This window comes from Brachionichthys hirsutus, chromosome 1 (assembly GCF_040956055.1).
Source record: "Brachionichthys hirsutus isolate HB-005 chromosome 1, CSIRO-AGI_Bhir_v1, whole genome shotgun sequence".
NCBI classification, from domain to species: Eukaryota; Metazoa; Chordata; class Actinopteri; order Lophiiformes; family Brachionichthyidae; genus Brachionichthys; species Brachionichthys hirsutus.
Window position 1 is genome coordinate 5,171,616 of NC_090897.1, and position 23,706 is coordinate 5,195,321.

Consider the following 23,706-nt stretch of genomic DNA (forward strand, 5'->3'; position numbering starts at 1 on the left):
TGAGGTGGCGCAAGGTTGGCTCATCAATAATGTAAATGAGTCATCAGGGTATTAAGAGGCTGTCTTTAGGAATGACAGACCACCAGGCGTCAGTCAGTTAATGTCCAATACAGCAGTGCTCGTTACACAGACCAGTGGCTAGGCTGATGCCCGACACGAATTACACCAACTTAAAGCATGGACTTTTTTTTTTTTAAGTTAACTTAGCTGACTGTTGTATATGACACAGAATCAAATACCGATTTGGTTTTAGATGACTAAAAATGTTTTATGCTCCCAAGGAGAATCCCCAGTGAAACGCGTCAAAACCATCTTGGACAACGTCCTTTGGCTCGATCCATAAGTGCTCCTTGGTGCCACATGCAACCTTGAGGCTCGCCCGTTCGCTCTCTCCGTCTTCCTTCACTCTGCTCCACGTCTGCCGATAGTGAGACAGATGAAGTGGCAGCGAGAGGAAATGTTGACCATGAAATTGGTTGTGTCATCTTTAAAATCTGTGATGCAAGCCACAGACAGGAATATCAATGCGATCCATCACATCATTGATCCCTGCAGAACAAGGAATTCATACAAAGTCCAAAGGTTATTTAGACAAGAAAAGTCTGTCAGACTGGAGCAGTGGGGATGAAGACCGCAGCTAAAACTACAATATGAGTTAAGTCAAGTCCTCAATACCTTCGTAAGAGTAAACTCTGCTACCAGTGGGGATTCTACAGTGATGACATCACAACGGCAGTCTTTTAGTACTCGCAAATTGAAACATTTTCTGCTCAAAAGTATATATATATATATATATTGGTGTCATATAAAATCAGAGCAGTGGTGTGAAGCCAACCTATATTTGAGAAGTTAGAATGATGATTTACAGTAATGGCTAGAATAATATGATCATACGCTTCAGTATCTGTGTCAGTGCTCTCTCATCATCCCTGAATGCTATCACATGAGGGGGCTTACGAGACTACTATTACAGATGTGCCAAGCGCACCATAATAGCCCAATTATCCTAAAATGCCAAATTTCACTCCAAAGGAAAAGGGGTGTGAGGTGATTAATAGAGAACACTTAAGGGGGAGAGTTAGACAACGCTGTTGGATCAGAGAAAATATGTATCAGGCTGCCACCACTACAGATGCTTCCTCCCTCCTGACAACTGCAATTCATTTGAGATGCTATTAACATGCATAATTATGCTAATCAAGCAGTAATTAAGTGCCAATTCATCAGAGACCGTTTTTTTGTCTGTAATTTCATCAAGCATGGATGTTTGCTTTTTATTATTCTTGAATTTTCCTCTATACAATATTGGCTAAATGAGGAACTCTCATGTCATATAACAGCCCCTTTGCTGTATGTGTTTTTGATTACCGTAAACAGAAGCTGTAAGATGGATGGATCCCATCTCAAACTCATTCGTCGCATTTGTATAAAAGATTCTAACATTTGCAGCGCATGACGCATTCACGAATAAATGCACTTAACTCAAGCAGAAGTCAAGTATGGAAGCACATTTCTTCTGATGTGATGGAAAAAAATACTCTTTAATCATGAGACACATTAATTTCACAGAATAATGACTCATACTAGAAAGACTTCCTCGGTAGAAGAAGTAATACATTTAGAAAGTTATGATTTGTCACCTTGTGCTTCTGAATCTATCATTCCATTTGTTATTATGTGCCCTAGGTATGAAATTTCATTTGATAGTCAACTCGTGCATGGAAAGTTCTGAACAGATTCCCTTGACATCCATCAAACTAAATTTTCCAGTATCAGCAGCTTCAACAATCGAACCACACATCAAGTTTGCAAGTTCACAAAAAGGTTATAAATTGTTCTTGTATCTTGAGACACCAACTGTGAAAAGTAACAGTGAAACAGAATTGATGGTTTTCCCCACATTATAAGTACATGGGAAAATCCGGATGGCGACAGCATCCGCAATCCAGTTCCGATCCAGATAAAATTTTGTGATTAAGATGGAGGTCCCCACCCTACATGATTGTGTCAAATTCCATAAACATTGGTCAATAATCAACTGAGATATTTTGCTGCAAGCTCCATTGGCTGCAATGGTAATTAAAAGTTCAAAGTGATCCAGAATCTCTTGTGGAGCATCACCGAAATTAAATCAACTTTAACTAAAATGTAATCAACTGTTATCTTGCTAACAGTTTGACAAAGAGACAAACAAACCAACCAACCCCGGTGATTACATAACCTACGCCTATAATCTATTATCTTTTAGCATTGTAGCTCGAATTAAAGAACTCAACTCTGTGAAATAACAACTCTCCTTAAGCAGTGTTTTAAAATTCAACAATGCAGGTTTAGAACCAAAATGATGACACTTGCATATTGTAAATATTCTGCAGAAAGTCTGACTCATCATTCTTCCATCCCTTCAAATGGTGCTGCGAACGTCTCTGCCCAGTGCTTTGTTTGTGACTGAAGACGTTCGACCTCAGCTGTGTGTGAAGACATGTTTGCATGCTCACCCATCAACCTGACATTGTGATCATAGCTAATTGGTGCGTGTCATTGCACCGAAGCCCCACTATTCCACGCTGGCGTCACGTTTGTGCTTCTTTGATGTATGATTGTGTATATATATGTAAAATTACTCATTTAAATATAATCCTTGTGTCTCCAAGCATCTTTACTGTGCAGTTCTGAAAAGTAAGTGTCTCCCCCCCCCGCTGTGCCTATCCCCTCTCTGAGCTCTGTCCCACTGGTTACCTCCATTACCAACTAATAAGCTCACTTGAGAATATTGCCGAGAATGCTCCGGTACAACATCTCTGAGTGGACCAGAAGAATTCTGGTTTTAGCTTCCTCGAATCTTATACTACGTAGTCTCGAACATATTTACTGCAGTAAGTTTGTGATATACCAGTATATATATTTTTTTATGTAGCAGTGCTGCTGCCGTGTTTAGCCCTTGTTTTCCCTGTCAGTAAATTACAACCTAACATTACGTTCTTTAATTGACCGGCCAGCTGAAGATTTGTGACAGGAAATGGGACAGAAGGGCACGGAACCCTCGGACACCGCGGACCGAAGCCTCTGTCCATGGGACGCGCAAAATCTTCATTTTTTAGAATGGCTTTCCCCATTCCTGCCTGTTTCAGAGTGTGTGTTGCCATCATTGCCTCTGAGGCAGTGTGGCACATATGAAATGTTACGTGCAATGGCTATCACACTAATGGACAAGACTTGCATCAAGTTTATCAGCTGCAATTTGGTGACATACTTTCTACCACGGTCACGTAATGGAGTGACGCCCTACAGCAGCAGAAGTACATTTAATCACAGAAAAATTGTAATTTGATTACATAATATTTATTTAAGCAGTAGCAGCTGTATACTCTAGATTTATACGTTAATTTACCAACATAAAAACAGTTCACATTTTGGACCGCCGCTTGTTGGTGACCTCAGAACATCTGTACTTAATTCCAGGAGATTTATGGCCGCTGAATCTGAGATTCTACTTTACAAAACAACATCTAAAGCACAGATAGTATTGTTACGGGGGATGCATTCAGCATGGGTAGCAAACATAGAGAACCAGCCTGGTCGATGGTTGTCTGGCTCTACGGGATGCGATGAGCTCTGAGGTTTGATGGAGCAGAAGAAGGCTCATGCAGACGGCTGGCTGCTCCTTTTGACGGCATGTCAGGGTTGGCTCGCAAGCTGCTCTGCCGCATCTGGGTGATGCAGTCATCATTGTGGCAGGCCTGTCAGAACAAACTGGTGTGCTCGAGACAGACAGCGCTTTAGTAGCTGGATGGGGAGGATGCAGCGCATCCACCGCTCTAACACTGAATATGTTCCCCCAAACTGGCAAGCTGGTGGCAAGTTAATAACAGGACAGAGCAGTGATATCATATAAAAACATGATTACGCTCCACTAACAACGTCTGAGTGAGTCCATAGATCAAACAGACAGGGCGATGACACTAACACACTGGATACTGGCAGCACTTTAAACAGCCTTGGTAGCGGAATAAAAGTCTCCTCTATAATATGTATGGAAAGTTTAGCCATAACAGCGATATGGAATAATGAATGTCTCTCGCTCTCTCTTTCACACACACACACACACACACAGAGAGAGAGAGACGGTCAGAAAGTGGGCTCAAATATTGCCAAGAGGAAATGGGAAATAGGAAATTGGTGATAAACCTCGAATAAAAGTCTTACAGTAGGATAAAACCACGTTCTTGTGTTTTTAACATCTCTATGTTGGTTCACCAGCAGGATCACGCAAAAACTACTCAAAGGAAGCAGAAAGAAAACAAAGAAGAAGAAGTGAAATGATGGAATGTTTACGTCTAAATTCATGGATTATGCCTACAATGATTTGACAATAATTGCATCATGATTTCATTCAGATTCATGTTATAGAACTGAAGTCAGAGTGGCGAAACTAAACTGCCTTTGGAGGTTTGTGCTGACTGGGCGCCATCTTTTGTTGCAACGTCATGGAGTTCAAGAGGCGCATGGATTCATTGAAAACTAAGGAAAAATGTAGTTTCACGAACACAAAACAATAACAATCTACCCATGCAATGACAAATAAATGAATTATGTAACAGGAAAACTAAATAAGGATAACGAATCAGTAAAGGACAAATACTCTCCGAAGAGTAGAGTTTATCCCTGAAACTGGAACGGCTCAGCGGTGCGTGGCAAATCCACAGACAACACTGACATCTACTGGTCCAAAGCGTAATCTATTTAAATAATATCTTTAAAATAAGGATTTATTTTTAATTACATCATTGTACACAATAATTATGGAACATTTTAATAAGTGCTGTGTGTAAATAAACAGGCATAGATAGATAGATATGTTAAACCTTTCCGGTTCTGGTCTGCGAACCGTGGTTAGATGACCCCGGGGAGATCGGGGTCACCTCCAGGGCCGAAGGCTGCTTCTACCTCCGGGGTTAAATACCCGACTTCACGCTGGTGAACAAAGCCAAAGTGCAGCAATGCTAAAGGGACACACCAGACCTGCTGAATAGCTGAAGCTGTTTTATTCCAATTGCACTTAATAATAAAGTCCTTTTTCCTCGATACCTCTCGCATACATCTATCTCCGCTCCGTTCTTCACTGTCTCTCACTCACGGGGGAGGGGCGCACACCTCAGCCGCACACGCACACACGCACTCGCATTCACACAATGAGCTACCCATCCCAACGCAGGAGCGAAAGACATCTCACAACACTTCTTAGATAGATAGATAGATGGACAAAGCAGGACATTAGATGTGAAGTGAAGTTTTTTAATATGCAAGTCTATCATTGTTACATTAATTTATTTTGATTAAGCCACAAGCCATATAACCATGATCCAGCTGTTCAGAAATAGTACAGTAAGAATACAGGCACTAGATGGCAGCAAAGGCATCTGATTTCATATATTTTGATGTACTCTCAAATTATTTCAACAATAGAGACAGAAAGCTTGATGTTTATGACAATAGTACTGCACCTTCAAGTCTCATTTGAAGCTGCAGAAGGATTTAGTCAATAATCCAAATAATTTAAATTTAGGTTTGACCTTCATACAGAAAATTAACCTTTTAAAGAAACTAGGGTCAATTATGTTAGAGTCCACATATATGAGCAGAATCTGTCATCAGTATTGTCACTAAAGTTTAAATGCAAAATGAGCAGTAATATACACTGATTTGAAGAAAAAGTGTAATATAGGGAATGCAGAGAGCAGCATCTTTCAAAAATTACAATCCACATAATGTCATAACTTACCACAATGTAACTTCCTGCATGAAAATATATCAACAAGAAAAACCAGCTTCTCTCCAGCAAATCACTGCCTGAATGCTTCTTTACATTTATGCATTGAAATTTCCACTGATTTGCAAAGTCACTTGGTTGAGGATAGAGTTTTCTGCTGTTTTTATTAAAATTCTTATTCTTGTATGGAGCCATTGGCCTGCACTGATCTCTCCACCTGTTCCCGCCCCTCAGCCTGCCTGTCCAATCCGGGGCTGAGGCCCCTGAGCGGTGCAGGGGCCAACCGAGAAACTCTGTTCATTGTCAGTGTCCCGCTGTCTATTGGGCAGATGTAGTCTGCAGACTCATCAGGCTTCCTCTTTCTGAGATGACTGAATTGGGTAAAGCCAAGCTTCTTTGGCTGAAAATACACAAAAGGTTCAACCTTTTAGTAGAGTTATTTGATTTTATCCTGCAACGACCACATTTGATTCCTAGACTGGGCTCTCACCTTTACTTTAGCGGTGGTAGTGAGGGGCACATGGCCCGTGGCGTTGCCGTACTCTTGTTTCTCCTGCGCAGCCTGAGTCCCCACCAGGGCAGAGAAGGCGGTGGCGAGGTGGCGCCGGAGCAAAGTCTTCTGTGGGGGAATATTTAGCAGCAGGGCCAAAGTCTCTGAGCTGAAACGAGGCTCCAGGATCTATGGAATATAATAAAGTCACGTTGTAACATAGCTTTTAACGCAAGCATGGAGTCAGTAATTATGAATAAAGCATATGCTGGTATGTTCTTATGATGTAACACATCAGCCTGAAACAAGAGCCATTAGAGCGGCATCGTCGATCTAAATAAATAAATAAACACTTGGAGACAAACTGTGACCGTACACGACTTACAACGAGGCCGCCATGAACACCGCTGCCCCGTAGATTAGGAGCGTATTCAGCAAGATCCACGGCTCTTAACCACTCCATCACACAATGGTTGGACCACTGCACGACCTCGGACGGAGAGGGACGTTTCTGAAGAAAAAATACGAACAATTATACCTTTCACTCATACCTTAAGCAATCATAGGAGCCTTTGATTAACTGCACAAAAGACCTTTCTGTCTCCATCTTGTGGTCACCTGAAGTGATGACTCAGTTTACCAGCAGCATCTCAGTTAAACTTTAATTTTCAGTCAAAATAATACCTTTATGTGGTGTATGTATGTCAAATACAAAACAACTGGTACATGCAGGGTGCCCGGGTTACCTCGTCCCCCGGCCTTCGGCGAAGACAGTTGGGGTTGAACTTGTTGGCATGAAGAACATGAATGGCACATTTAATACTGAGATGATGGAGCTGACTGGTGACCTTCAGACTCAAAAGGTCATTCTGAGTCAACAAAAAAGAGACATCAATGAACTTCATGGACAGTAGATGGATGGCATTATCTGCAATGCATGTAAATCAAGTCTTAATCGTATTAATTTGATACAGGATCAGCCTTACCACTGTGAGATACTGTATCATTCGTCCATCTACCCGTGCTTCGTGGAACTGGTCCTTATACTGAGGCAAACCGATGTCATCCAACCAGCCTGAACAGGTGGAGGTCAGACATGAATTCAAGGAAAATAAAAGTTTGATTAGGTTACAGTTCAGACTACTGGATGCATCCCTGCATCTTTTCTAATGTATGTATATCCCATTTGTTTCAAGAGAGAACGAAGAGCACGAAAAATTCTAAATAACTCATCATGAAAGAGTCTTACGGGTGACCCAGAGGTAATCCAGCTCGGATGATTTCTCTACAACTCTTGTTGTGAATGCGGTCAGAGCAAGCTGCAGCTTCTTCCTGTGTAGTGGGTTCTTCATGCCCATCTCCTGAGGTCAGAAAGCAGAGTCACCAAAAATAAATGAAAGATCAGAGTATGGCGGGGTGTTTTCATTTAAATAGCTCACCATCTGGTTTAGTTTCTGACCTTCTCATAATCCTGAGGTGTTGCAGAAAGAAGAGTCTGTCCATTTTCAACCCACTGTCTGGTGAGGTTTACATACTGGCCCAATCCGTAGTCCTCTATCCAGCTGCATACCTGCTCCCTGGTCCACTGGCTGAATGGAATATTCATATCGCTAAAATTGAGAAAAGAAATGGGGCGTTAAATTATTAAAAATATTAAATAGGGTCTCCAGAATACATGGATGATTTTGGTTTGCAGCGATCTTGAGGAAGGGGGTCTGTACTGAGAGGACTGTACTGCTGGGTGAAGCAGAGAGAGACCCAGCTTTACCGTGCAGAGGCGTGAGATCCAGGGGTCCGGGTCAGTCTGGGTCCTGCTGTCGCACGTAGCCCCCCTCTTTTAAACTGACCGGCATCTTGATCTGCTGCTTGGAGCCCTCCAGACTGGGTTCTTCGGAGCCTGTGATTTCAAAGTGAAACGATAAGTCTGCCACACGCAATGGAAATTAACTTTGTTGGTGATCCTTATAGAAAATGCTCTAAATCTTCGATAGCATTTTTAACACTGAATTTTAATTGTCACTTTATTATTCTGGATATGACAGCATGCTATTATGATTTTTTTTTTTAGATTGCATATTACAAATGAGTGTTTTTGCCTTTGCATGGCTGTATATTCAGACACTCACTTCCCCCAGAGTCTCTTGAAGCTTCTGTTATTCTTCATGTACTCCGGCGAGCCCACAGCTTGCTGGTCCAACTGAGTATTTGCTCCAGAATGAAGTGGGGGATTATCGTTCGAACTGCTGTCGTCAGCTTTATCCAACTTTCCTTCCAGATATAACAATAAAAACCACAGTCAGAGTAAATGTGATTCAAACTGAGTGAACATTCTGTCAAAGACTCTTTCAACTTTATAGATGCAGTTGTTCATTAAAACAGCAGTTAAGTTGCAATATTTTGGGCAAAAGCAGCCTCACTGTAATCGTGTCAGATAACAAGATTTTGGAAATAGTATTTTGAAGAGATTAGAATAAATAGTAAAGTCACTGGCAGCGTCTTGATAATTAAACGTGATTCCTGAGTAAAAAGGAATCGACAAACGTAACAGAAGTTTAAGAACCAATGTGGTCTGTTGCACTGTTTCACCCAGAAGTCATGAAGCATTGAGCTAAGCAAACTATACAAGGTGTGAAGTCTCTGATGTAGGTTGCAGTTAGTCACCATGTGTTCAGCACAACCCAACAGAGAGGAATCAGGGTGGGGCTCAAGCTTAAAGCGCTCGGCAAAGCGGCGAAAGGGCGGAGATCAATGTGGTCAAACAGAGAAGAGGGTGTGTTTGGCGAGAGGATTTATCCCATGATCCATCTGCGCTTTTATAAAACTGCAATTACAGCTGTAATCGAGGGTGCAAAGGAGAGTGGTTTACTCCAAATTACAAACGGTGCCTTTATTTGTGGGGTTAACTATCCCACAGGAAAGGGAGGCCTCATCCTATAACGGGGATTATTACTGCGCCCTCTCCATCATGCCATAAATAAAATCCTGAGGTAATATGCCTGAATGTACTTTGGCTGGAGTCTCCATCTTCACTCCCATCTGGAGACTTCTGACTTTGTATTTCGCTGCTGCTGTCTCCAGTCCCATTCTGCTCTGATGGAGAGGAGCTAACAGGCAGCATCTGAGCTCTCTGGATAGACCACACACACACACACACACAAAAGGAAGATGACAAAACAATTGTTTCAAGGAATTTAAACATGCGCACAGAACATTTTAATATTCATCAAATTGTCATTTGTTTGTCATGTGGGGGGTAATGAAAAAATACCTTCAGTAAAGATGAAGGTATAAGGTCACTCGTGCTGCTGGATAAAATCTGTGGTTCTGTTCTGAGAAGACAAACATGCTGCCATTTTAGTAACATGTAACAAGAAAAAGATAGTGGATTCATCGAGTGATGAAAAGCAGCGTCAGTACCCCGAATCGCTGTCCTTCTGGACTGATGACAGAGACGTACGCTGAGTCGAAGAACTGGTTGAGGAAACATTTGATAGCTGTGAAAATAATGATAATTAATTTGTAGAGATTACTATAGTAATGAAGTATTAATTATGATCACACAAACAAAATACACACAGAATTGGAGGCTGAAATTGCTTGCACTCACTTCAGACTTTACATCCTCAGATTTTGCGCTGGCTGAGTCAATATTCTTCATCGGCCCGTGCTCTTCTTCCTCACTGCTGCTTGAGGGAGTCCTGCCATTTGACAGTGAATGAACAGCAGGTGGCGCTGCAGCAACAGAGAGAAACATAATTTTTCTCTAACTGAGCAGTGGCATGCTTCTCCTGGTTTTTGTTGAGGCCTTCATGATGCTAAAAGACTGTTGGTCACATTAAACAAACACGTTGAGAGAGTGACGAAGAGGAGGAGCTGATTACCTTGCTGCGTGGCATGAGTGAGCTCTCTGAAATGTCTGCACTGATTCAAGAGGAGGGTGAGTTCTTCAATTCGTCGGTCCTGAGCACAACACAGATGGAGAGGCTGAAGGCCAGCAAACCCAATTACGGTGTTTGTCTAAGGTTCGGAAGCACACACGCAGACTACGCTTCCTTCAACTGAAGCCACACGGACGTTTCTCTTTCACCATATGGCCTTACACATCAAAGTTGTGGTTAGGGAGGGGCTCAGCAGGGGTCTGGCTGGAAATCTTGGATGTGGTAACCAGCTGCATGGAGTGTGTGTGTTTTGAAGTGGTGTGCATGCATGTTTTTGCAATGGTCCTCTTAATTTGCTCCAAAATTAGGCTTGGCAAGGCAAGGTTTCGCCTGAAATGGCTTGCAATGGTGTGTGTGTAAACGTATAGGGAGGAATACAAAACCCCATCTGGGCTATTAATGCTTGGTGGGCCCGCACCCTCGAGAAAGTACAACATCTAAAAGCAGTAACTGTCTAAATATTGAAACAGCAGTGATGACAGCATGCTCACAGGTCAGTAAGACAATTTGCACTCACGCCGCTCCGTGCCGCATAAACACATACAGATGTGCTGAGCAGAAAGAGAAGGAAGAGGTTTCCAGATCGCCGTTCAGTTACCTTTTCATCATTGGCAGCTACCAATGCTTTAATTTCACTCCGAAGCTTCTGCAGCTCCTGATCTACAAGGAGAAACACTGAATATTAATCTATAGCTGCTCATGTCATCTTTAGCATTAAGACACAGTGGGAATAAAAAAGACAGGAAAGACAGAAATACATGCCATCGAGAGTCCAGATACTTATACGGTACTCCTGTTGGAGCAGAAAACAAAGAAGAAGGGTTTGCTGCCCTTCATCTGAGTATCTGGACCCTCGAACAGTCATTTAGAACTGAAGAAGCCTTTCGGATGAGGTGAAATATCTTCAATCACACTTCAACAAGTCCAGTTGATTTTTGCTCTCCGTGACCCGGGTGGCTGAGAACCTACACAGACATATTGTGTTGCAAATTCATCGCTCACCAGCAATCTGATCCTCAGATCTTTAGATTCACCCAAGACTTTTTTATTATTATTATTATCTGCCAATGATTGTTTAAGACATGTAATATTTTTTTTTTTTACATATTTTGGATTTAGGGGGCATAGACACTTTCTGTGTAACAACTTTTTGCCCCAGAGAGGAGGCTATCCGCAGCAGACAAAATTCAGAACAATGTGATCTAAGAAATCCATAAAGATGAGATGACAACAAAGCCAAACATAAGATAATAAAATAAAGAGAATCTTGGAAGGAATGAAATAAAATGAAAGTTTGAAAGTAGGCATGGGTTTGAAATATATTTTCATTAAGTACTGTTCAGGCTTACATTTCGTGTTTAGCCTCTTCCTGTACATCTCCTCTGAGAGAGAGAGACAAAAACCCACGATGAGACAATGTATTAAAGGCCAAGACAGACTTATTCCACAGCTGCTACTGCAAACTAATGAATGAAAAATGGAGTTGTTAACTGTGCCACCTATCAGGCTGCTCTGTCAAGAGTGTGAGACCGTGGTTAGCAGGTATGGGTGGAGGAGTTGTGGCCGGGTGCTTTACTCACCTCTCTCTGAGCTGTCTGGGGATAGAGGGGGTCTGGCCAGAAGCTGAGTGTGCAAGCTCTCGATCTCAGCGTTTTTACTCAGTAGAAGCTGCTGAAGGCTGCTGATCTCTGCCTGTGGGTGGCACACAAAGAGAAGGCATGGCACACATTTTGAGAACAACTTCAGGAAGTTTCTATCTTTGCCTAAACTTCTGTTATGGCCTGATAAATTACAGCATTATCCAGTACTACACAGACTCATGTTCTTCACAACCTCAGCTAACTCTATGTGTCACTCAATAAATGCATCTACATTATTATGTGGGGATATTAGACCATAAACTTTAAGGAAAAAAAAGAAAAGAAAAGAAATACCGGTACATATACACACCTTGAATTTACAATTACTTACTTAATATAATATCAAATGGAAGTGGCACACATTATTTTAGGTAGGATGTCCTAAACGTGTTATGAAGTTTCTAGCTTTAGAAGCTGTCTTTCCCAAGGACAAAACAACGGTGGACACATGTGTCGGAGCCGGGAATTGAACTGACAACCTCTCGATCATAGAACGACCCGCTCAACTACCTGCGTCAGCATCGCCCCACATCCTAAAAGTCTATTTCTGTAAACATTTCATACATATATCATGCTAGTTCACACAGGGGCATCTGGCATGTCTTCTGGCACTGCGTGCAAAACACACACATTCTGATTGGTTGTGATGGTAGCCTCTAGAGCCAATAAGAGGGCCCAAATCAGACACGTGACTTTAGGCATCACAAGCAAATGAGGCACCTGTGAATTGATGGATATGTACAGATTTTTGGGTGATAATACGCAAAAGGTATAGGCAGGGGCTGCAAATCTTTTGCCATCACAAATGGTGTATTGACCAAACAGAGGCGTGTTAGATTCCACTGGGTCTGTAGATTTTGAGGATATAAACAGATCATCTTGCGCTCAAGATGTCGCATAGCTTTTAAACTCTAAAGACAATGTGAAATTTGGAAACATGGATACTCCACCAGGAGAGTAAGATGAAAAAAACACATGGCATTAACCCGATCTTCAATGCATTGTTTCTGTGTTTATCTAAAAAAAAGTTTAAGAACAACTGAGAACAACAAGAAATAACATAATTCTATAAATGTAGTTTTGATAATTTTTTTGCTATTCTGGGTCATCATCAAGAGGATAGAGATGGATTTATAACATCGTTTTTTAGCATTTACATACACCACAGCACAGCACGAGGCCCTCCTTGTAGCCAAAATAATGAAGATACTAGCAAAACCTTAAACATTTCTAATTGCTTATCACCGTGTGAGGGTAGGTGGGCCTCGGAATCTCAACTAGATGGAACCATGAGGAATTAAAAGTGAAGCGGCGGCGTTTTTCTTTTGAAATCAAACGATAGAAATGACAAAGACCGACACAAACATTATTGCATCAGAAGGATAAGAGGGCAAGAAAGTCAGAGACAGCAAGACATATGTTGAAATAATAATAAGTTTAACACGTTTAATTCTATTTTGAAGGAGCTGCCAAAGCATACAAAGCCATTGTTAAAACTGCTTCTGCTTTACCTTCAGTTTTTGCAAATCGAAGGTAAAATCTCTTTTGAACTCTTATGTAAACATAGAAGCCCATTAATAAGTAAGGTCGTGCAAACACAATGACTCACTGAACTGGCTGGAACATCAGATTGGACGGCATTAACGAAAGTTGAATGAACCGTTAGTATTGGAACGTGAGCACTGACTTTCTTTTGCACAGACTGGAGACCAATGACTCGAGTTCTTTTACCTTTGCTGCTTTGAGTTTCTTCTCATACTGTAACTTCTGATCCTCCAAGTGCTCCACTTTGTCCTTGAGAATCCTGAGCTCCTTTAGTAAGCTCTAAAACAGAGCACATCAGAGCAAAGAGATTATTTAAAAATGTGCGTGAATAGCTTGAAAATGTGCATCTTGCTCTTTTACAAAGGATGAAATAACATGAAATGTATTAGTTGTGTCACACTGGGATGAATTTCTGTTTATGCGTCAGAGACATCGAGTGCAGATGAGGATAATTGGTGTTTTACTCTAAAGTGAGACGACCCATGCAGTCACAATGTTAGAAGACATGCTGGCAGACTGTGCCTACACGTTCTCCTCCACAGTGGTACAGCTGCTCTGCATCTGAGCTACCCTCTTCCAGGCTGCGTGTGTTCCCACACGGAGCCTCTTCCAGTTTGTTCATCGACCCAGAGGTTCTGCCACAGGACGGCCAGGGGTTTGAGGCCTGGCCTTCAGCAGACTCCGTGGGACATGGTACTGGCGAGCTGCTGTCGGCTGGGCTCTCCATGGCCTTTTTCTCCTGGATCTTGCTATTGATCTCCTTCTGAAACCTACACATCTGCTCCTGCAGCTCACTAATGAAATTCACCACAGTCTGACAAATGAAGCAGGGAGGAAAGAGTTGAAAGGTTTACAGGGAGAAGAGGAAACACTGTAGGATAAGTATGTACAGAATGTCTGTGGTTGTACGTGAATGCATTTTTAATAGAATTGATCTTTCAAACTCTTTGACCTTGTATCTTTGGGATGGAGCATAAAAGAATAAATAAGAGCAACACAGACAGATTGAGCTTACATAGTCTCATCTGGTGAACACATATTGTTTCGGAATTGTTCATAACCCTGGACATTTCTTTTGCCTTGCTTCTAACTGTAATGAAAGGAAATAGCCGGACCACAATCTGCTTGCATAAATCCTGTATGTATGTGGCTTTCCTCCATATTAGGGCTTCACTCAGTCATTCTCCACTTCATTCAATCCTTTTCTTTTTTTCTCTCTGTTTTTTCTTCTTTTCTTTTGTTTTTTGGTCTGCATTTGTGCTCAAGAGTGCCAACATACATGACGTTAGTCACTGCTAGAGTTTTATGCAATTTAAATTTTATTGTGATTGTGACTGTCACCTGCCCTCTCGGCAGACTAGCCTATTATATTTTATGGAGTTTAATTTCCCTGCTTTGCGCCATAGAGGGCGTGCACACCACAGTGAAACACGAAACATATAACATGGATAAACAAAAAGTGGCAAATACACAGTGTTCTGAGGAGAAAGTGCAGTGGATTTATTTGTGCTCATTGTTTCTATCCCTCTCGTCCAACTTCATTCAATCCTAAATTGTCAACTTCTCCTTTAGTTAATCATTTGATGTTATATTTTTTCTCTCTCTGTCAATCAGGATGGCTGAACCCAACCCATCGATATAAAATATAGTATAATGATTGAGGTGACTAGACGTGACTCATAGCCGTGTTTTCTTTCAGAAAGAGTGTAAACAGCAGCTGAGTTATGATCACAATGTGGACAGCGGAAATATCACTCGGGGTCTGGTACAGCGGTTATAGAAACTGATATTGAGTGGCCTCCCTCTCTAAATTTAACTTTGAGTTTACTGACTTCAGAGCAGAGAGGGAGAGAGAATGCGTGTGTGTGTGTGTGTGCGTGTGGATGTGTTTTGTAGTGGCTGCAGCATGGAGGAGGCCAGTCAAGGGTTCAGATTATGTTTTTTCTATTCTCCTTAAATCTCAGCAGCTGTTGTGGAGAAAGTTTGGCTCGTGGATATAATGCGCGCGGGATTAAGAAGTACAAAAACACCACTGCGCACCAACACACACCTCCAGAATATAGTTTCTTCTTGTCAAATAATCAAAACCCGTATAAATATGTTGGACTATTTAACTGTATCTTTCATTTCATTTTTTGGGGAACAAGCCTTCAGTTTGGAAGAGGGTCATTTTCTTTTTTTCCCCAAAATGGCCAAGTCAGCCTTTACCATCAAAAAAAAATAATCCCTGGGTTGAAGCCTACACTCACTCACGCAGGCTCTGCTATGCCCGAACTCTCTAAAAATGAGGACACAAAGGCTCTTTGACCACCAGTGTTTTGATGGTAACAACATACATTAGAATATCCTGTCTGGTGCTAACCAGGATGCCTGCTGGTAATCTAACACATCGGTCTAAGGAAAATACGTGATTCAGTATAAGCTCAAAAAAAGTTTAAACCCTTTAATGACTTTTTTTTCCCCATTTCCCATTTTGACAGCAGCGCCATGGCTCGGGTGAATTTCCCAACCTTCTGCCCAGAAAGTGTTTATGGTCTCCCATAAAATCAGCAGCTGACTTCAAGGTTATATTAAAATGAACATGGGATGTGTTTTTTTTTATGTGTCACTGTGGGTTCTCTCAACGATAGTCTCAAATATCCAAGGATTAAAAGCAAATATTTTTAAAATAAAATAAAATACAAATCTGTACTCATTGAAAAAATCATGTAATTTGATTGTATATGAGGCATTAACATTTAGACATGTTAATCAATAGTATGTAGCTCAATATTATATAACCTAAACTTATGAAGCTGTGATGCCATTGAATAAAAAACAAGTAATTCATACGCAACTCAAAATTAAAACAGCATTTTGAACTGGTACTGGGAATAAAACAAATTCTGTGTGCTGTTGTGTGTCAAGCCTTGCCTCTGCTTTGTGCTGCCTTTCAGCACAGTGGCCCTGCTTTCCCTCCATGTCCGCAAGCTTTGTTTTCATGTGGGACACCTCCCCCACGAGACTCCGCTTCTGGCTCTCCAGCGACGTCCTGTGCAGCAGTTCCTGAAGAACAATAACAAGCAGCGACGTGGACCTTAATACCGGACTCACCTGAATGCATCATTCCTTTATGGCACTTACTGGACAAAGGTAACATCAAGTGTGAAGTACAGCAAGCTGCCACTCCTGTAATGACCACCCTCTTCTGGCTTTAGCCGCTGTCTGTAGCTAAATATACCTACACAACCCATGACCACTATTTATAATGCTTATTTCAAAGCTCACTCAATGTGCACGGCAGAGAGGCAGGGAGAGGGAGAGCAGACATATGTAAATCATTCATTGAAAGAACATTGAAATAACTTTTGACAGGTGTATTTTCCTTTGGCTGCGACCTGATGCTGGAGGAGACTGGAAAGCAGGTCCTCCATACTTTCATGAATGGCTGCCGGCACCAAGGGTTAAACCAGCCTGTGCATGCAGAATTATTGTACATTTGTATGACGTGACACGGGTGCTAACGCACTCGAACTCTTGAAACATTTGTCAGAAAAGTGGTAAATGTGGACCCATCCAGTTAGGAATGTCATCTTTGTCACCAGCAGGAGATTTACGGCTCATGGCCAAAGCCTCATAATGACCGTGTCTCAGAGAAAGCCCTGGCTTCCCGCTGACACACGGCACACAGGTAAGCGGACACTTGGAATTTGGTTCAGATTAGAGGGAGCAAAGTCCATTTTATCAATGGGAATATCAGAAGAGCAGCATTAAAGGAACGAGCTGTTGTGTGTAATACCTGGTTCATCTTTCTTCAGTGAATGCCTGCCCTGCAGCAAAGGAGGAGTAAGTATATTTCCCTCATGGATGCATGGATGGTTCAAACATCTTAAGGCTTCATACATCCAAGCAAACAAATGTTCTTTGGGATGATTTTCAGAATCTCTGTTGTCAGGTTGAAGTCAAAAGCAAACGGCTGAGAGTTGCCGACACACACAGACTTCCAACTCTTAAAGTTGCACCACCCCTATTCTTTCCCCTCCCTTCTCTCTACCTTATTCAGCTTTGACTCATTTGTCCCTCTGTTCTCTCTCTCTCTCTCTCTCGCTCTCTCTCTCTCTCTCTCTCTCTCTCTCTCTCTCTCTCTCTCTCTCTCTCTCTCTCTCTCTCTCTCTCTCTCTCTCTCTCTCTCTCTCTCTCTCTCTCTCTCTCTCTCTCTCTCTCTCTCTCTCTCTCTCTCTCTCTCTCTCTCTCTCTCTCTCTCTCTGGAGAGGCTAATGAGCCAATAATCACCTATCCAAACAGACTAGTCTCGCCCTGCATGAACCTGAAATACGCTCTGACACACTGTCCTGGAATGAGTGTTACTCCCTAAATATTTTGGTTGTCAAGGCTTCCTGCAGACAGATACAGCGGAAGAAAAAGTCATCCCAAGTATAATTTAAAGGGCAGACAATATTGCATTAAAGTCCTGGATATATCTTGGTGAATCAGTTTCTTTACTTTCTGACCTGTTTTTTTATGTGAGGGCCACGTACCTGCTGCAGCATCTCCTCGGTGGAGTTGAGTTTGTGCCGATACTCCACCAGAGAACTCTGTAAATCGCTGATCTTGGCGCCCTGAGCCTCCACCCGGTCTGTCAACACACTCACCTGTGTGTATATGCGTGCGAACAGCAAGAGATGAGAATTGGTTTCGATGCAGCAACACAAAAATGAAACCGTTTCACACTCATGTCACAACGTTATCACTTAATTGCACAACAAAGCCTGCCAAAAATCCTCCTTTCACTAAAGCACATTCATATCACCTGTTGCTTTTTAATTGCTGTGATTGTTTTTTGCTGAACTTTCCACTATCGGTGCCAGTTCAAACAAAGCACACACAGAGAAGGAATGAATGATCCTTTTGTTCCCTGAAGTTACTTGTAACACTTCAGTGGCTCCAGAAATCTGCAGAGAAAAAAAACCTTTCGAGGCCTTTAGCGGCTGTATAATAGCTAATCACATGCTAAAAGCCGGGCCTGACCGGCCAACTGAAGCAGACTTTGTAAAGGAATGCCTCACGTGAGACCCGAGGTAACAAACAGGGCACCTGCTCTCAGACACGCCTACGCACCACGGTGCGTGGTGCTGCTTGCCTCAACATGTCTGTGATACGTCGGTCAGCAGTCTTGATAACTGCAGACAATCACATCAAACAGAGCAAGACTTTCTAGTGTTAGAAAAGCACCGAACCCTGCTTTATGACCGTTTCTTCACCGACTATATGAATCGGGAAATAAATACATCAATTTCACAACATTTGCAACATAATGGTCAGATCTACCTATGCCCATTCTCTTTTCTGTCCTCTCGTCAGATGCTGCTATATTCAATGTGGTGTTGCGTGTCATCTTTTATTCATAGGCTCATATATATATATATATATATTGTGCCAAAAGCAGAAACAAGTGATCAATCTCACCTGCTGAATTAGTGACTCTTTGTCCCCCTCCAGACGTGATAACCGGTCCAGATCACTGATGCCAGACGAATGCTGGTTTACCTTCAGAATAAAAGGTCAGCTATTGATTTCTGTGATTGCTAAAGCAGAACATTTGCCCAGTATAGGTAGGATTTTGTTTTATCAAGTGACACTGCAGCCTCTGATATATATGCATAGGTGCACATACACACACACATATGAATCGTGGGCAACTGTAGCAGTGGGGTGCTTGTGCAGAAGTGTTTAAGAGTAATACAAGTAATTACACCGTTAATTACTATGTACACGATTTTATAGCAGCTGATTAGTGAAACAAAAATGTTCAGTGTGTGAAGAAATGAAATTAGATATATTTTCTCAGAACTTGATGCTGTTAACCACAATCAATGAAATGTCCATAGGTCCGTGCTCATTTCCGTTTGTTTTTCTGACTGTTGGCACAACGACACGGAAACCACTTGAGAGATTTTCATGAAGCCCGTGGAAGGGTTGCGGCAGTGATGAACCCATTGGGTTTTGGGGTGGATCCGGATAAAGGCACAGATCCAGGAATTTATTTTTTGCACTTTCTCCATCATGGTAAGAGCTTTTTCCACACATAAACTACTGGAAGGATTATCCCATGAAACTTTGTGGTAGAGAGGAAACCAGTGAATTTACAGCTGGATAAAAGAATGGACCTGTTTTTCTTTTTTCTTTTTTTCACTTTCATTTTGAGAAACCTGCGGTCAGCTAATTACATCAAACCGGCTTAAGACAGATTCGCTTGAAACTTTTGTTGGAGGCAGTGATCAGGGATTGGAGGGGGTGATTGCATTTAAGGAAGAGTTTTCTCAGAGAAACAAGAGATGCAGTCTTATGGACTTGGCTTCTTTGCTGTAAAATGTAAACCAATTGTGTATACAATGGTTTATACATACAATGACATAACTACAATGCAATCTGGGAGAAAGAAACATGATTATAGGATGATTCCAAAAATGCAGTTATTTACAACTGTACAAATACAGTATACTCAAAATTCAAACACAGTTAACATGACCTAAATATAGAGTGATTTGCTGTGACCTTACATTTGCAACATTCCTGTAGTGACATGTATATTTATTTCTAGAAATATTGCATATTGTAATTCTAAATTACAGTAAGAAACAAAAAATGCAGTACTTTGCAGGTGATGCAGCTACCAGTTTAGAGCTGAAAATCCACTGTGCAAAGTTTTACTCAGCTTGTCCATTCAACACTTGGTGCATGCGTCATCAACAGCAACAGCAATCCTATATAATAATATATTATAGCAATGCATTTCTGTGTACCATATATATATATATATATATATATATATTACCTTGACATTAATAAAACCCCTAAGATGTCATTTTCCGGTCTAAATGGAACTTGTAAATCAGAGATCAGAGTCTGTCTGCACAACACTTCTCACATCCCAGCACACAACCAGAACATGCCCGCCTCCTAAATTACCTATCATGACAACCATAATTATGTCAGAAAACCAACAGCACTGCAAGCGCAAATCAAACACACAGCATCCTCATTGCATTCTTGGTGCAGTAGAGCAGACATGCAATGGTCTTACCTTCCTAAGCCATGAAAAATGTTTGTAGAAATCAATATCATACTCCATTCTGCAGGCCCATCGTACTTTCTGATTCTTAATGGTGGATAACAGGATTTAGCCACTGTTACAGAGCATCAAGTGAGCTACCGGAATCCACACAGGACAAAGTAAGGACTCCTGACTGTGTTTTGTTCTCAGTCTCAATGGATCCAACTACTTTTGCAGATATTCCACATTACAGTTGCAAAGAGAGAGCAGAAAGGACCTTGGTCCTTGTGGTTTGGGTCTGGGCAGCCGGAGACTTTTCAGAGCAGAGCCAAATAACTCAAACTATACCAGCTGGCTGCACTCCCTTTCTTTCTTCTTCACTTTTCTCTCTACCCTTTGTTAACTCTTTCTTTCTATCTCCTGCTTTTTCTCTCAAACAAACTCAAACTGCTTCATTATCTACCGCATCTTTGACATTCTGCTGCACCTCCTGATCACTCATCTTTTTTCTGTCCTCCTTTGCTGTATCCTGTACTTCTCCCCCATGTGTCTCTACCCTGTTCCTTCACTCCGTCTAAAGTGCCTCTCAGTTGAAATAGTTTTGCGGGGCTTCCAAAAGGGGCACAAGGGAGAGGAAACTTTTTCTTTTCTTTTTCTTTTCCTTTTTTTTTGCTGCACATGCTTGTCAGATGTGGAGCGGGCCAAGAAATCAGTAAAGATGACGCAGGAAGGGAGGAGGAGGAGGAGAAAGCAGTGGTAGAATTTGGAGGAGATTGTGAATGTCAAATCGCCAATAGCTAATATAAGCCGAGGAGAGGAGGACTAACCTTGACCAGACAAACAAACAACTGTTGCGGAGAGGGGAGGACAGGAGGAGAAAGAGCAGGGGGGTAAAGCAGACTTGGACAGCGAAAAGGGGGGGGAGCAACCACTTGCACCTAAAAAAGAAGCTCTGGATCTCATTACGGGTGCAGCTTGCATAAGACCCGGCTTCCAGCTAACTGCAGAAAATAAAATGCTCCACATGTTGATGACCAGGATCAAAGACCACCGTATCATGCCACTAATAAAACCATGGGCTCTAAAGGAGTAGGAAGCAGTGGAAAGTTGTATAATGCTTCAGCCGACGTCTCTTCTAACAATCCCTTCTAATCTATTGGTTAGTTGAGCGCTTTAAGTCTGACTGCAGAATGGCTGCAAACAGAGAGTTATGTAACGCTCATACGAAGTGTCGATGGCATTCTTTACTTTACTCACCTCATCTCTAACCGGACATTTAGACACAAAGTGTGCCTTATCACTGGACACTTGTTTCCTGAGGTATTGCTGTTCTTCGTCATTTCGTTGGCCCCCCCGAACTGCTCGGAGGGCCTCGGTCAAATGCATCGTCCTAAGGGCAGGGTCCACATTAGGGGGATGGTGTTATTTGAGGTGCACTGTAGAGACTGATAATAGGGACTTCCAAACTGTAAAAAAAAAAAAAAAAGCACCAGACAGCTGTTCTCCTTTTTTGCCTGCAGAGAAAAAAAATGACAGGAAATCAACAGAAATACCAGAGCGGAATCAAAAATGATGATGATGAATATATTTATTAGATAGAATGTTAGGGTACAAGTACAGTCAAACAGTAGCTTGTATTATAGTACAAGTACAGTCAAACATCCTGTCTAAGAGGGGCATTTCAAAAAAGCCCTTGCAGTCTTGTTTCCGTTGAAAGTCAGTACATAAATCATCGACATGTAACAATACCAATAAAATAAAAATAAATTACTCCACAGATGCAAAATAACAATAAATTAAAAAGACACATAATATGTACAACGTATGTCAACAAAAAATGGGGTGGGGGATTGATCCGGAGAGAGTCGTGATGACCATCTGATGACTGATGAAGAGGTGACTGGTAGGATAAAAATAATCTTCATCAGACTCTTAAAAGGAACAATTGTGTTCCCATGCATCTTACTGATGATATAAATAGCATCAAATTGCTGAGTATTCTGCGCTGACGGTTCTGAAATCAACATAGGTTTAACTTGCACGCTGCTGTAACTTCAAATACCATAAAGTACATTTCTAAATGCCTTAATTTAGATCATATGTAAGGAAATGCAGTCACAACGCAATTTCTATGACCTTTCAGCCTCATTATGTGATAAATTGATTTTAACAATGCTGTCCTTCATCTTTCTGATGGGTTGTTGATAGAAGTTGCTGAGGTGTGAGGCAAACAATGCTGGGTAAGATGTATCACTTCTGCAGTTCAAGGGTAATAATATGCAATATGAGTGCAAAAAACTAGAATGTAGTGAGAGATTTATTAGGGGAAGAAAAAAGGAAAAGATAATCTAATCAAATTGTCTCTTTAGGCCAAACTTCACTGAATTAAATCGATATTTGAAAGCCCTGCCATCATTAACAAACACATTCCTAATTTCCGTCCTCGCTCCAGTTATTATCATCACAATTTAAAAAAGCTAGAGGATAGATTTGTTCCCTTTAACTAGCATATAACTGTGCACATAAAAAACTGTACAGCTAATGTTGGTTTAATGGAGGCCGGTTGAATGTCTGATAATGAAAACAAACCCTTACCTGCAATAATGTTATCCATTTGCTCCAAGGCAGCCTCCATGCGGCTGGCATCCGATGCCATGGCACTGAGCTGTCTTATAAAGCACCTCTAGTTAATCCTCATTTTCTGGCATGAAGAGTGTCAGCTGGTGGAATTAAAGCGGGTGAGAGACCTTAAATAGAGTGAGCGAGAATTGCAGACTACTCCCTTTTCTTCACACACTTCTATTCTTTAACAGCAAAGCTGGAACAGCTGTCCTGATATCTGGCTTTCAAGTAATGTGGCTTTTGGTTTTGCGCCCTCCTCTCTCATTTTGCGGCCGGATGTAGTCAAAGTCCATACATGGAATTTATTTATTTCTCTTTTTATGTCACTCTTTGATTTAACAGCACGCCAACTAGATTTGTTTATTAGTTTCTGCCAGTTAGAGCGAAAACAAAATGGAAGAAGTGATCATTCTATATTAATTCACCATCTTCCATCTCACACTGGAAGGTGATAATAGAAATCACTATTCATGAGAAGAAATGCATAATGAATATGGAAAGAGCGGTTTGACACAGATAAATATGTCCTTGCATATTTTATATCTTCACATTTGTTATGCGTAACGTGTATAACTGTTCCTAAATGTCTCTATCACTAGTACCTGGTCTACTGTACTGTCACGTCATTGAATTAAACATGTTGTTTGCCCCCCCTTTATTCCCTTTCA

General features: G+C 41.5%; 1 protein-coding gene across 1 annotated transcript; it reads right to left on the bottom strand.

Annotated features, from left to right (window-relative positions):
• Nucleotides 1-5,284: 5,284 nt before the first annotated feature.
• On the bottom strand, nt 5,285-23,072 carry ppfibp2a (PPFIA binding protein 2a). Its single transcript, XM_068741010.1, is given in 24 exon segments — nt 5,285-6,170; nt 6,261-6,449; nt 6,646-6,771; nt 7,007-7,129; nt 7,247-7,335; nt 7,510-7,621; nt 7,720-7,870; nt 8,029-8,157; nt 8,387-8,528; nt 9,267-9,387; nt 9,529-9,589; nt 9,678-9,722; nt 9,842-9,992; nt 10,142-10,220; nt 10,797-10,858; nt 11,779-11,890; nt 13,570-13,662; nt 13,910-14,197; nt 16,297-16,428; nt 17,901-18,014; nt 18,829-18,909; nt 21,674-21,846; nt 21,849-21,913; nt 23,002-23,072. Coding segments are annotated over 24 exon segments (2,934 nt in total). The 3' UTR covers nt 5,285-5,945.
• Nucleotides 23,073-23,706: the final 634 nt, after the last annotated feature.